The sequence below is a fragment of the Linepithema humile genome, chromosome 1, assembly GCF_040581485.1.
Source record: "Linepithema humile isolate Giens D197 chromosome 1, Lhum_UNIL_v1.0, whole genome shotgun sequence".
Lineage (NCBI taxonomy): Eukaryota > Metazoa > Arthropoda > Insecta > Hymenoptera > Formicidae > Linepithema > Linepithema humile.
The window spans coordinates 40,376,947-40,392,441 of record NC_090128.1 but is presented as its reverse complement, the minus strand read 5'-3'; the positions used below and the strand labels follow the sequence as shown (position 1 = coordinate 40,392,441).

Genomic DNA, 15,495 nt, shown 5'->3' with positions numbered 1-15,495 from the left:
TCGTTACGTTTCACTTATCATCGTCGGGGATAAATTGATTTTGTCACGTTTACAAGGCTGCGCGCTTTTCCACAACGTTGTCAAGATATCAAACTTACTCTGATGTCGATAAGTTATGCTAATTTTATTACTGCTGTATAGTACGTGTGTGATATACGTGTTTTTCTATCGCAAATTGAGATAAGCTGCGTTGCCACTTGTTACGCTTCGTCAAACAATGCAACGGCAATATAACGTCATTAAGGCCAATTAGAAAAATCAATATTATAACTCGAAAAAGAATCAAAATTGTTAAAACAGCGAATTGCAGCACTATCGATAGGTTTTACTCAAGTATTAATAAAATGACGTATCTAATTGCCACGCGTTATTTTATAATATATCTACATTTTTGATCGTTGTTCTGATACAAGTAAATTGATAATTTATACTTATTAAGACAAAAATATATAGCTTCAATAGCTTTGCATAAATAATCTATAAAGGGAAAAATAATTAAATTTTATTTCCCGTAAATAAATAAATTAAATTAAACTGCACGATTCAAAATTAATTTTCCAATCAATAATAATTTCAAAAAGAAATCGTAAAGATAGACGATAGATTTAAAAATCGATTCTGTTTCAATCTTTTAACTTCCGGCGTCGTCGATAATTATCGTTAGTTTTAAAAGCTGATTTATATCATAAACTACAAATCTATAGTTTCCGCAAAATTTCATATAAAATAAAAAAATGTTTAAAAAAAAATGTTGCGTATAAACAGATTGAACCAATCTTATTATCTAATCAACCCGTTTATTTATATTGATATAATTACACATACCTGCAGCGGAATTCATGCGGATCTCTAGTCGCAATTGCTAGTCTCTACGCTGCGACTTCTACCTCAGTAATTGAGCACTGGATGTTTAATTTATAGCAGTAATTGAAATACTGTCACTGGATACTGTGCTGGTTCTGACTGGTTTATCGGCATCTGTAATAGCATAACTTCATAGCTTACTTTCTCAATTCTCCGAATATCGATCATACACGCTGTCAACGACATTCGTATCATTTTTCATCGTTATAAATTTAGTTCTTAACGCTCTACCTTAGAAATTATTTCTATTTCTGAGAAAAGAACGCGTGCCTTTCTCTTTCCAAATTTTATAAATCAATTCAAGGCATCCGGAAAAAGTTCCAGAGAAAATTAATTCTTCTGATAGATTTGAATTATACTTTTTGAATAAAAAATGTGACGGAAATTACTAGGTGAGAAACAAATTTAATGCTACAATGAATTTGTTGTATTTGGAAAATTTGCAATGTTTCTGCTTCATCTTTCTTTATAAAGTTGTAAGCGGATTTTTAATAATATAATACTCCTGAAACCGAATCTGACGTGATCGGGCGCTATCTACTTCGCCATGCAGCGGATTATTGCGATTGCGTGCATCCCCTAAGCGCGCTGGTACACGCGTCGGCTAGCGTACACGCGTGCATGCATACGCGACGAAAGTTTTGGACCCGCCTACACGGAGGGCTCTTCGTGGCCGCGATGGCCGCTATCGGTATCTCTGATTCTACGGTCGGCGTCCAGACGTCGAAGGTGGAGACGCGTCTGCGCTTCTCCCTTCTCCGGCTCCCTTTCTCAGCCGATGCCCTTCTCTCGTCGGACCGCGTTTCTCTCTACACGACGCGATCGTATTATCATTTGATCCCCACTACGGCGTACCGTGGTCGATTCCCCCTTTCAGGCTTGCGCTCTCTTCTCTCTTTCCTCTATTCCCGTTCGCGAGCTCCCCACTCTCGACGTACGGAGTGACGGCCGTTTAACTTTGTGTTCGGAGCTTGGCCAACCGGAGGCATTAATTTAAAATAGTACGTGATAAAAAATATGGAGAACATACGAGAGAATTTATGCTTTAATCATTTTTTTCAACATTTCTTAGACAATTCACAAAACGTGATATAATAAATTAAAAGTAAAAGTAAATGAACGAACTTGCAGGATATTTCTCTCCCGTTCATTTCTCTTTTCTCTCGTTTTGCGCGAACGCATCTCGGTGAATCTTTCCTTTCGCGCGAGCCGCACGTCGGACGTGACTATAAATTATCCTGCCCTCCGCTCTCTTCGGAGTTTCTGAGCTCATCGCGGAGGGCCGACTGGTGGAACACGCTGATCGTGGTTCGCTTCTTCGGAAAACGCGCGTCCCAGACAATGGGACGTCCGTGGGCGGCAAGGCGTATGAGAATTGTATATCTACTATTCCGTCGTCGAGACTATCTCACACCTAGAAATGTTGAAAAATATCGCCGCATATCGGGATACTTTTGTTCAATCAGTTGTATCGATATCATTATTAATTCCGAGAGTTTGCTCTCCGCGGAATATCGCTAAGATATGTTAAGTTGCATATTCTGCAAATAGCTAGATTATTTTAAACAGAATTTTAATATAAATTGTATTTTTATTTCGTCGATTTACTTGCGTGCGTGCTGTGTTTCATGTACTTAGTCGTTTCGATTCCATAACTCTTTTGCAAATAACATAATTAAATAAATTGTTTTCCTAAAGTTTCTTAAAACAAAAGATTGTGAGTATACTTCGTGTTTACCGGCCGATAGTGTGCATTCGTTTCTCTGAATTTCGCGATGCAAAACGCACCGTGTTCCGTGCATCGCGTTCAAATGGAATGCATAGATATGGCGAGGCTGCACGTATTCTTAAGGAAACGCATATCTTGGCAATGAGACTCGTGGGCGGTACAGTACTCACGCACCGAAATGGTCGCGATGTGCGAGAAACGCCGATACGTATCGCATTATATATGCTATTTTTGTTTCTCTAACAATACCGCGAGATAAATTTCTGACGCGCCGCAAATAGCACCGGTAATGGCAAATATCGTCGTAAAGTCCATATTGCCTCGTAAAATATCGCGTAACGGACTTAACACGGGATGGAAACCGTAATTATCAATTATCGCGAGTAAAACATTTACAATGTATTCGCTTAATTTTTTGTCCCCCCCCCCCCCCCAATGCTGTTTGCAATGATATGAAAAATTAGAAAAGAATAAATTAGAAAAAAGACCTACATCGTTTTGCAGTGATAAAAAATACTGCACGTTCGATTAAATTTTAGAAACGCTGCTATTGAAACATACAAATCAATAGAAATCAATAGGAATTAGCGAAACATACACGCGTCGTATTGGCACGGAAATATCGTTGAAAACTACTTCGCATCGCAGTTGGAACTGTATATATTTTCAGTCAATATTTTCTCATTCGTGTCGCGCTAAACTTTACGCGTTACTTACTCGATCGAGCAAGTCGAAGGACTTCTAGTTTTCCCATGCACGAGGACGAGAACGCTTCTTTGCACGGTCCGGCAAGACGGGAGAGACCCGTCGGCGACCATGACGGGACTCGGCATTTTTTCATGACCATCCTTGATCTCACGGACGACCCACGCCGCGTCTACTCGTCGTCCCTACATAACGCTCGGCGAGACCTCAATGTGTACAGTCGTTTATCGGCTAAAGGAACCATTAGCATTATCTCTCTTTGCTGCAGGATGTATTATTACCGCTTCCATATTATTAGCGGCATTTGCGCAGCGATATATCTTTCCGCGGTAGCGAAATGGAATTGCCGGCGGTAACCCTTTAACGCGCAAATTGTGCGCCGCGCGCACTCGTATTTGTATTTCGTACTGTCGGCATCGAGATCAAAGAGATTACGCAGTCGAAAAGGTTGTTATCGTTACTCTTTCAAAGATAATTAATTATACAATAATATGTAATAAAAATTTAACGATATGCCAGAATTGCTGAGAATCAATATTCATATAGAAATGATCTTACCAACTTTCGACACTTTCGTTTTCGCAGATGCCGTGGTGGTAGCTCTGGGGGAGGATGTTCCACGGGGGCGGAAGTGGCGGGTACGGCGCAGGTTCCGATTACCAGCAACAGTCCCAACAACAGCAGCAGCAACACGGACAGCAGCTCCAAGCGCCCGTCTACGTTCCCTCGTCCAGGCCGGCGATTCCATCCGCCACGGCTGCACAATATCATTCTTTCCCTACTTCGCCCTCGCCCGCATGGTACATCAACTTTTATTCAAAGCTAACGTTAGATTTGCACAATCTGAAACATAAAAAAAAAATTAATTAAAATTACACAGAGTTGCAATATTGCTTTTATTATTTTTCATTGGAGAAAATATCTGTAATCTGAGAGGATTAAACATTTGATTCTGTGAAGGGAGAAGACGGCATCCTGGCAGCACGGAGTGGAGACGTACGCGGCGCATCACGCGCTCGCCGGTCACACGAGCGGCACCGCGACGGCGATGGGGCCGCATGCTGGACCTGGCCATCCGCATGCGGGACATCCGCACGCAGCGCATCCGCATTCAACCCTCGCGGCCGCTGCACCGTTCTACGCGCAAAACGTCGCGATGATGTCCTCGTGGCGTGCCTACGACAGCGCCAGCTTCCAGCGCGCGTCACCTTATGGTTCGTATCAATGCAAACTTTGATATAAATATGTCTCCTTCGATCTGCCGTAAAAGTTGTCATTTTACAATCCGGAAACATATTGCAAAATTATGGCCAAAAAGATGTGAAATGCAAAAATTTCTTCGAGTAAATAAATCAATGTGAATGTGTTTAAACTAGAGTTAATAAATTATTTTCTTGAAAACTAAATGATAACTAAAATATTAATATTAATTAGAATATAAGGCTCTGGTGATTGTTAAATCACATAAAATCAATAAGGAGCGTAAAGAGCCAAAATGCTAGATCTCCGTGCGAAGGTTATGATATATTCGTTAAAAATGTTTACAAACATTTCGACCTGCCATCAGGCCTTCTTCAATGTACAAAATAAGTAATATAAAGATTCGCTCGCAAAGATTAAATAATTAAAAGATGTGGAAGACGTATTTGCAATTCTTTATAGTCCATATTGTTGTTCGTTAAAAAATTAGATAGGACTGCAATAGATGCAAGAATACAATAATAGTTAAAATAATTAAAATAAAAAAAGGTAAAATTAAGAAAAGCGATAAACGTACTTGTATTAATACATGATGGAGAAGCGTTCGCCCACGTAGAAGGAACGAGGTGGAAAAGTTAATACCGTATGTCTTTCCATATTGACCTTGAATAACTTAGTGATCATAATTTGTTAGAGAAATTCTGAAATTTCGATTGATAGTAGGAAGGGAGAAGGGGGGGGGGGAGTCAGTAGGGAAGGAGAAAGATGGGGGTAAAAAAGAGAATTGGTAGAGGAAAAAAGGAGGGGAAAGAAATTTGTAGAGGAGGAAATAAATTAATAATCGGGAGATAGCCACCAGGTAAACGATCCGTGTCGTTTTGATTGTTAAGCCCTGCATTTTGTCTTTTAATAAAGACCATTTCAGAAATGAGTCTTTTCGGATAAGAGGATTTACCGTCTAATATCCTAACATTATTCCAATCAAAATCATGGGAAGAATCAATTCTGTGTTTAGAAATGACAGAATGACAACGTCGTTTTTTTGTTCTTTCATTCTGGTGTTAAGCTGTCGTTTTGTCTGTCCAACGTAAGTCATATTGCAATCACGACACGGAATCAAATATACAACTTGGCAATGTGAAAGTTTATCTAACTTGTCTTTCTCTGTTTTGATAACACATTTTAAATTGTTCGTGATTGAACATGCTAATTGAAAGTTGAAAGTTCTAGCTATGGAATTAAAATCTTTATATATAGAAGAGATGTAGGGAATGGTTAAAAAAGTTTTAGTTTCTCCCTTCCTACCATTAATCAGAATTTCGGAATTTCTCTAACAAATTATGATCACTAAGTTATTCAAGGTCAACATGGAAAGACATACGGTATTAACTTTTCCACCTCGTTCCTTCTACGTGGGCGAACGCTTCTCCATCATGTATTAATACAAGTACGTTTATCGCTTTTCTTAATTTTACCTTTTTTTATTTTAATTATTTTAACTATTATTGTATTCTTGCATCTATTGCAGTCCTATCTAATTTTTTAACGAACAACAATATGGACTATAAAGGATTGCAAATACGACTTCCACATCTTTTAATTATTTAATCTTTGCGAGCGGATCTTTATATTATTTATTTTGTACATTGAAGAAGGCCTGATGGCAAGTCGAAACGTTTGTAAACATTTTTAACGAATATATCATAACCTTTGCACGAAGATCTAGCATTTTGGCTCTTTACGCTCCTTATTGATTTTATTTGATTAAAAATATTAATCTAACTATAAAATTATATTAATTGTAAGTATGCGATGTTAAATTATCTTTATTCGCTGTAACGCGGAGATAGTGTCGATGTAGTTGGATTACGTTAATTTTTCTCGGCGGAGCTTGCTCGCGACGGCGCGTGAAAACGAGGGTGCACGCATCCCGCTTCGTTGGCGTGCATCACGCGTGAAGTCGCGATGATAAACAAACAAAAGTTATGTGAACTACCCGTAGCCGGCGGGACGATAAGATACGCAGGCATGCAATTTCCTACGGTGCCGATTAGTTTATCGAAACCGCAAACGATATCACGAATGGCGGGGCTACGCGAGGGCGAACTACTCGTGTAATTTTCAAGCGGACTGTTTTTACTTAGCTCCTAAACTTTCCGGAAATTTATTTTCGTGCCGTGTCGATCGGCCGCCGCCGACGTCAGACGCGAGAGTTTTCTAGTCGAGACTGTCCGAATGAATCATATATGTGCGCGGTAATAGCAACCACTTAACGAAATTGCCTCACTTAACACTTTACAGGCGGAATCCCGTTTTAACAGTCGGATGTCATTCATGCAGGCGGATCGTGCGAACTACGAATATTTTTAATGACACCTGAAATAAAGCGAATTAACGCGCGCGGAAAGGAAGCGTTTGACTTGATGATTAACACTCCGGCTCCGTGAATAGCGCTGTCGGAATGGGAAACGCGGCGGACGCGAGAGAAAGAGAGACTACTTTCCTCGAGGATGCTGCACACGGCGGGCCATGTGCGATGGATTAGTGATAGCGGCGCCTTTGAAGTGGGACCGGGTCGATCCCGCGGTCAAGTGTTTTACGGCGTAGCGCGGGGAATCGGTTCAGCGTGCGCGCGGATGCCTTCTCTGGAGAGTGCGGGAACCGTTCCGTCGCGCTCTGCCGTCGCTGTCTAACTATAAATCCCGTTGCGGGCATCCTCGAAACCAGATAAATGTAAGAGCGGTCTTATCCTGTCAGCTCGGTGCGGCACAAAGATGAGTCCCGATTCACAGAGCAAGTAGAATTAGAATTAAAAGTGGAATCGTGTTGCGCGCGATGCGAAGAAAAATTTGCGGTGGAATTAATTTTAATGTTAAATTTTCTTTTACTGAATTATCTTTCATTATATACATATTCGAAATTGGAGAAGATGTAAATAACGCGTGTACCGCAAACGAGAAGACAGTCAAATCATGACATCGCGGATAAGGAACAATTATTTATTACAAGCTTGACATTGTATAACACAAGTAGCTAAATAGACATTATGTTAAATTAATGCTATATAAAACTCTGAAAGCATTCAGATTTTTTTATTTTACCAAGTCTGAAAAAAAAGAGAAGTTGCATTTCGTCCGTCAAATCAGCGCTCTGTCAATTAAAAAATGTAGAATAAATTTTAGCCCGAAAATTTTTGATAATCAGAAATAGAAAGATTGATTCAGTTAGCTTTAGGACAAATAAAACAAGAAAACAACTAATCGATAAAAAAAATGATTGTAGACACCGCCATGGACTTCCAATTCGGGGAGGGCCGCGAGTGTGTGAATTGCGGCGCGATATCGACACCGCTCTGGCGAAGGGATGGCACTGGCCATTATCTCTGTAACGCATGCGGACTTTATCACAAGATGAACGGCATGAACAGGCCGCTCATCAAGCCCTCGAAACGCCTGGTAAGTTCATCCATAAATGATCATACGAAATTTCGTCTCCGTGCGCCTATATGTGTTCACTTTGTTAAAGTGCATTTTTTTGCATCTCCAAAAAAGTGATGTAGTATCATATAAAGCGTTCGCTTGAAAGAATCTAAACAAACTTTTACCGCTAACGTTTCGCGTAGATGAGAAATATGACAATGAATTCATATAGATTTGTCAAAATCTACAAAAACACCTTTATAAATATATGGCAATAAATTGTTTCGTCCGCAGTAAAACATATTTAAAAAGAAATTTGGTTCAGTATTCTTTTAATATCACGCACATGGTTGCGTTTGTACGAATTGAGCTACGCCACAGCGTGCGTTACAAATGGGACAGATGTCGGAATTTCAGAGCGCGACGAGGCGACTCGGGCTGTGCTGCACAAATTGCGGCACCCGTACTACTACCTTGTGGAGGCGCAACAACGAGGGCGAGCCGGTGTGCAACGCTTGCGGTCTGTACTTCAAATTGCACGGGGTCAACAGGCCGCTTGCTATGCGGAAGGACGGCATTCAGACGAGGAAGAGGAAACCGAAGAAGACCCCGGAACCGAATGCTAGATCATCCACAGGAGACCACGAAACCACCGCTTCGACCACTTCCTCTCCTTCCACGGGTTCGTAAATATTATATTACTTTCTGTGGCAAAGAAAGATAACGAAATACAAAAATACGGGATCCTAAAATAGATAATTAAACGGTATCAAAACAATTAAATAAACAGAATGAGCAATGATTGCAGTTTTAGTTACATAATTTTATTTCATTTAATTTCACGAACCTGTTTTTTAATATTAAATTCTTAATTAGTGCAAAGAAAATGAATTATTATAATATAATTTCTAATTTTTTATATATTTTTTGTATTTGATATTGTAAATTATAAAGCCTTTTTCATTCATTATTTAGCACGATTTATTTGCAACGTCACGATTACTTCCCTATAGATTTAAAGAGTAATCAGCAACAGCAGCAGCAGCAGCAGCAGCAGCAGCAACAGCAGCACCATCAAATCGAGGTGTCGAAATCATCGGGCTCATCGACGTCAACAGACAGACCCGTCTACCTCGGACATACCTCTCTGCTGGCCACCGGAAATGTGCCCGCTGTGAAAACGGAACCGCGGAGCTGCGACGGCATCGTCGGCCAGCCGTACTCATCTTACTATCAGCATCCCCATCAACTCACCGCCACCAGCGAGCATCAGCAGCAGAGCTATTACGGCACTCAAGAAGCACCTTATCATCATCAACATCACGTCACCACGGCGGCGAAATTACTCGCGTCCTCGTAATTGCTTAGCGATCGAAAGGATCGCCTTGAAGAATGAATTCAGACGCGCCGAGAGACAAAGAAGACTTTTCCGCATCGCGGGATTGATCGAGAACTCGGCGAGAAACCCAAAATCAACGATCACAAAGTATCGAGTAGTGAACCGATAAGGAAAAAGGAAACGATGAAATCAAATTGAAACACGCCTTTGACAAGTGGAAGAAGGATGCTTCCACATTACGGGACTAGTCAGTGGCGAACGTGTAAATTATTCCAAAATCTGAGAAATCAGCTGCTTTATCGATAGCAATTGAAACGCGGGAAATATTCTGAAAGGAAAGTACTACTTTGTGTGAAAACTCTTGGCTTTCCGAGGAGAAAAGTTTGCACATATAGAGAAATCTATACGGATATTTTTACTTATCCGATAAAATGATTTGAGAAGAATGAAGACATCGTCGATGTGCCTCAAAGACTTCAACTTTGAATACGATATCCTGATCGAGAGGAAAACTAAATCTCTAGTCAATGACAGGGATTACAAAAAATGAAGGACAACGTGTACTAAAAATTACACCGCTGCTATAGCGACAGTGATCGAGAAATCGGGACAAACATTTTGAAATGCTAACACAAGACGCAGCACATTTGCATGTCTAATTACGCGCTTTTTGTACCCGTTCGAATACCCGACACATGTAAATAATTGAGTTATAATAAAATAATATAATAGGCGTGCGCGCGAGGAAAGAGAGAGAGAGAGAGAGAAAGAGAGAGAGAGGGAGGAGGAGAGAAAGAGAGTGCTTCTTGATCTGACAAAGTGTGACGCGTAGAAATACTTAATAAAACTGATGGATTATCGGCAAGATTCGTATGCAATAAAATAAAAATCTAAATTCTGCGTTTGAAGAACAACTAAACGTTTTTCACGCTGTTTTTCAAATTTGTAATAAGTAAAAAAAATGTTGCCGAGATTGTCCGACGACATTTAATACAAGTGTATTGTATTGACATACAAATATTGTTGTATTGACATACAATACATTTCAACCCGCACATGCCGATCATCCATCACGATTTTTTTTCTGTTACACAGCAAATGCCGCACGCACGCAGAGTACTTAATTGTAAATAATCCCTATGATAAGCTATCGCATTGTTAGGAATAGATCGACTTTTTCGGCCTCGATGACTCCACCGCTTCATTTAATGTGTTAATTTAATTTAAAATAACACCGGATCTCAGAATACTTGCTTGCAGCAACACTTAACGGTTGCTCGAAATATATTGAATTATCTTGTTTGAATCACTTTTCTCAAATAGTAAAAAAATGTGCTATTTATTCTATTTATCCAACTCGCCGACAAGCATAAATAGATCTATAAAATTATTATAAAAAATAAGCATAATATAGACGCAGGAAGTAGATAAAATCAATTCTTCGAGGCGCGATAATATTATGAGACTTGTAATAACCCCCGCACAAATATAATAAGAACTCACTACGAGAGAGGAGGAAAAGCTTGACAAGATATAATTTATTGACTCGAGGCCCGAAGAGCTGCCACGACTTTTTTTCCTAAAGCATACATTTAGTTAACGTTAATCAAGAGAATAGATCTTTGTGTATAGTTCCTCTGTAATTACTTTTGTCACGCGTAATAAATAATTTTACTCACTTTAGTCGACAGAAATTGTGTTTTCTTTTGAGCTGAGGAAAGAAATGCCCTAATCTAATGGAAATTTAGTAATGAGTGAATAAATTAATCGCATTGCACTTCTATGATTAATTAAAATTCGAGCAATAAATGACTATTCATATTCCACGTTTCGACTTTTTAACTAGAGACAAATAAATTATTGAATATGTTAATGTTGTATTGATAGTGATATTCTTTGAAGAAGCAAAGAATTATTTGTACGTATGCAAAAAGATAATTTTGTATTATTGTAATTATATCTTGTATAATAATGATCTACATAACATTTGTAAAATTTGATTCTTGAAATATTTTAAATGTATTGCTAATAAAATAAAAGAAGCTAAAATTACTTCTCTGTTGATTAAAATTCAAGTTTCAACACACACAAAGATAGAAAATTGTACTTTCGTTTGGTATATTTTTATGTTCTCCAAACACCAAATGAAACACAAATCGCAAATAAGATCTTTCTCAATAAAATATCTTATTTTACCTTCATGGAAAGGATTCGTAAACTAAATATACCGCAGCACTTTTTCCTCTTACAAATAAATTATGGATAATTATCACAAGTACTTACTTGTCTTCTATACGAGGACTTGAACAAAGCCGTCTCCTTGCGCAATCTATCTAGAATAATTTCACGATCGAACAATGGTGTCACGCTCGACCAGTCCATCGCAAATATTACCCTTTCGCGTTCTGACGTTTGAAGTGGCACGTTGGACAAATCAAACTCGCCCCCGTCCGTTTCCACCACTATCGCGTTAAACCTCCCTCGGACGGGGGTTCGTTTCACGTCGCTGACAGAGTTTGTCTTCGCTCGCGAGTCCAGTCGGGCACGATTTACTTAGATCGCTTTGCGAGTATCGCTCAGACATCACCGCGCAATTCGTCCCTCAACAGCTTTGTGTTCGACAATCTCGAATTCGTCGCAGTGAAATATCAAAAAATGGGTAAATATATCTTTGTTTATCCACTCAATCGGAAATAACAACCCTATTGACGATACCAGTGCACGCGTCTCGACAACTTTCTCGCAATAAAATTAATCGTAGATATTTTTAACCTGTAAAATGGATCTCGGTGTTCTGAAAACAACTGAAAATTCTTACCTGACATTTCTCGCGACAGGAAGAACTCTGCCCACGCCGGTGTCCTGCAAAGTGTGCGGTGATCGATCATATGGAAAACATTACGGTGTTTATTGTTGCGATGGCTGCTCGTGCTTCTTCAAGAGATCCGTGCGTCGCGGCGCTCTCTTCACTTGTACAAGTTTGTACACTTTAAGTCGAAGTAATGTACACTTAAGTCGAAGTAATGTAAAATACATACGACGTTCCAGTATCGCCAAATAACTAAAAAAAAAAAATCCAATTGTATTAAAACATATATCTTGTACATAAATATCATATAATTATTAAAATCGGATTCTGTAATTCTTTAGATAGCGATGGATCTTGCACCGTTGATAAAGCCAGACGAAATTGGTGTCCGCATTGCCGTCTAAAAAAGTGTTTCTCAGTTGGCATGAATACCGCAGGTAAGTGAAGATTTAATAAGGGCAGAAGCACTGATTATAACACTCATATTTAGCTAACAATCAAATTTTCATTTTAGAATTAATATAAAACAAATATTAACTACATTGCATACACTTTTATGTCTGCTTAAAAAATAATAACTATTATCATTAATTGTCTGCATATTTAAATTTGCGATTAAAACATATTTTTCTTCCCTGAAAAATTTTATAGTTATAAAATACATTATTTTTTATCAAGCTATAATTTTCTATTGATCAGTCTATTAATTGTTATTGTCTCATGCAAAATAATATATCAATTATTAAATTAAATAAAGTCGATATTTTTTACGAAAAATCAGCGCTGTGAAATAGACATAGCCAGATCGAGTAGGTGCTAAACACCTCAATGAAATGCAAACAATGGCGTGTGTTAGACACGTGTTCCTTCACCCTTAACGTTATCCGGAAAAATTAATTGACAGCAGACCTGCAATAAGACAATCAATGTCAATCTAAATTACGTCTATTTTATTTTTTTGTACCTCACAAGAGATTTATTTTATTTTATTTTAAATAATGTAATATAAAATTAAATAATAACATATAAAGAAACACCTAAAAATTTTAAGAAAAAAATTAACACAATTTTCTCAGTTTATACATAAAATAGTACTTTGCAAATTTAATATTAAACAGATTCGATAAAAAATATTTATAAAAATATACTAAAATTATTAAAAAAGTCTCTGTCATATAATATTCATAATTAAAACTGACAGGAGAGAATAAAAATCAGCACAATCATCTTTCATAGATAGTCTAGTAAATAATTTAGTAGTAGCCATTGCTGTAACATGTCACGTAAAACGACATCGAGTGTCAACTCCGGTGGTCAGCTCTTAAGTACACAAAGCTTACCCTCTGATCGGAGAATTAAAGCTACCCCTCTGAAATCGTTTGACATCATTGTTACACATATCGATTATAGCGAAGGTAAAAGAAGGCAGTCACTCGATAACGTACAAATAAAAATCCCGCGAAATTTTTTTATTTATTTGGAAGATTTTTAAAGAAATATTTAAAAATATTTAACTTTAATCCGAGAAATTTTTATAAATTTTTATAAAATATTAATTTTAAATTTCTAAACAAAAATTCCTAGCACAAATCCAAACAAATAGTAATTTTCTTGATATCTCACGAGATATCGTTAAACTTTTAAAGCAAATCTTTTCACAGCGGTGCAGGAGGAACGAGGACCGCGCGTTCGAAGTAACGCGCTCTCAAATCCGCATAATTCTAACATTACTTGGAAGCCTAGAATCGAATCGTCAGCAACTTTTTATGCACACTTTAATAGCTCCGAGATGCATTTGCCTTTCAAAAATCCTGCCGTAAATAATACTTTAATGATGAAGACGCTACACAGAACTGAAAATAGAGACAACATTTTGTTTCCTGTCATTTCGCGTCACGTACAATCAGCAAGGATTATATCGCCTGGTAATTTCTTCTTCATTAAATATTTCACTTATTAACTTTCAATAAACTCCGCAGATTATTTCAACAATTGCTGCATTATTAATAAAATATATAAAATAAAGTGTGAAATATATAAAATAATATGATTAAAATTGTTCATTTGTAAATTGTTTTAATTTAATTTAATTATTTTAAAGAAATTCTAATCTAAAAGATAGTGTGCCACATATAGTTATTATATTATTCTTTATGACAATGTATAAACAGATTTTATATTGCATCAGGCACGGCTATACATTACGAAATATCCGCGCAAATATTCCTGGCTGCCGTTCGCAATGCGCGTCGACACCGGGATTTCTCGATCCTGGACACGGAGGAGCAAAATAAAATCCTTCGTCGTGGATGGTCCGCTCTTTTCGTTTTGCGCGCAGCTACGTGGCCGATCGACTTAATGAATATACGAGGGCAGAGCGCAACGAGTAACGACAATGCGTCAGCCTGCTTGAACGCCGCGCGTATCGCGATCACAAAGCTGCAGCTCGACGATGTCGAATTATGCATTTTGGACACATTCGTGCTATGCCGACCCGGTAAATAACAACTGAATAAAAATCAATAATAGCGCGAGAGCTGTACAATTCCGATAACGCGCGCGTTAAATTTCTCGGCGTATAAAAGCGCAATATTATTGTGAATTGCAGAAATTGCCGATACCACCAACGGTTTCCACGTAATGTCGCAAGCGCGAGATAACGCCGTGGAAGCTTTAATACGACACCTCCAGCATCGGGACGATCGCGATAACAAACTGGCCAGGATTCTATTTGTCTTGCCTATTCTAACCGGATGCTGCCCTCGGGAATTGGCCGGGGAGCTATTCGCGCCGATAATCGGCGACGCAGATCTGGAAAGAGTCATCGCGTCTGTGCGATAAATCAGTCGCAAAATTAAAAATATAAATATTGTAATCGCACGTTATCAAATACCTATTTTATTTACTACTATTAATTTATACGATTCAAAATGTGTACTTTCAAGCATAACGCTAATAAATGTAGTAACCAATAAAATATATGCAGAAATATCACGGCAAAAGCGCGTTCTTAATTGCATAACGACAATTGAATTCCAATACTATTCTGCATTCCTTTGTGTGGCAATCAAGGATATTTAGCATCTTAAATCGCTATAAATCACGCTGTTTTGTAAACTAACGCCGAGTGCATGCATTCGACGTAGAATTTCGCACGGCACACAGTCTCTAGATTGCAAAGGCGAGGAACAAGCGAGAAATAAGTTCTAGGTGCAGATTAAACAGGAAATTAGAGTTTCTGCGTGTATTAATTCGGAATAAACTATTATTGCACTTAGTAATGCATAAATCGTTTGTCAAATAATTAATCGGAATTTATAATGGCGTTAGGAAGAATGTTCATCTTCTCTTTCATTGCTGCTGTAGCGATAGGTGAGTAACGCTGCAAAATTATCAAGATGTAAAATGCTTAAATGTTAAGCTGTATTAA

The 15,495-nt window shown here is 38.2% G+C and overlaps 2 protein-coding genes and 1 long non-coding RNA gene across 4 annotated transcripts in view; 2 read left to right on the top strand and 1 right to left on the bottom strand.

Moving 5' to 3' along the window:
* The window catches only part of LOC137000986 (uncharacterized), a 71,027-nt gene extending 58,846 nt beyond the window's left edge, over positions 1–12,181 (bottom strand). Inside the window, exons 1-3 of the long non-coding RNA XR_010891126.1 lie at positions 12,075–12,181; positions 3,857–4,141; positions 826–978 (exon numbers count right to left, since the gene is read on the bottom strand). This is a non-coding gene — a long non-coding RNA (uncharacterized lncRNA). The remainder of the gene's footprint in view (positions 1–825; positions 979–3,856; positions 4,142–12,074) is intronic.
* LOC105671050 (GATA-binding factor A-like) lies at positions 3,911–10,939 on the top strand. Of its 2 annotated transcripts, none has more exons than XM_012364909.2 (5): positions 3,911–4,098; positions 4,259–4,512; positions 7,781–7,953; positions 8,335–8,599; positions 8,931–10,939. In XM_012364909.2, exons 1-5 carry the CDS (start codon positions 3,911–3,913, stop codon positions 9,275–9,277), a joined length of 1,227 nt encoding a protein of 408 aa, XP_012220332.1. In that variant the 3' UTR covers positions 9,278–10,939. The 2 variants fall into 2 exon arrangements, with proteins under 2 accessions (XP_012220332.1, XP_012220331.1); XM_012364908.2 differs by having other exon boundaries at positions 8,320–8,599.
* Positions 11,088–15,074, top strand: Hr83 (Hormone receptor 83). The gene is made up of 6 exons (XM_067358665.1): positions 11,088–11,915; positions 12,094–12,234; positions 12,407–12,502; positions 13,727–13,990; positions 14,254–14,562; positions 14,674–15,074. The coding sequence occupies exons 1-6, from the start codon at positions 11,912–11,914 to the stop codon at positions 14,904–14,906; spliced, it is 1,047 nt and encodes a 348-aa protein (XP_067214766.1). The 5' UTR covers positions 11,088–11,911; the 3' UTR covers positions 14,907–15,074.
* The last annotated feature ends 421 nt before the right edge of the window (positions 15,075–15,495 follow it).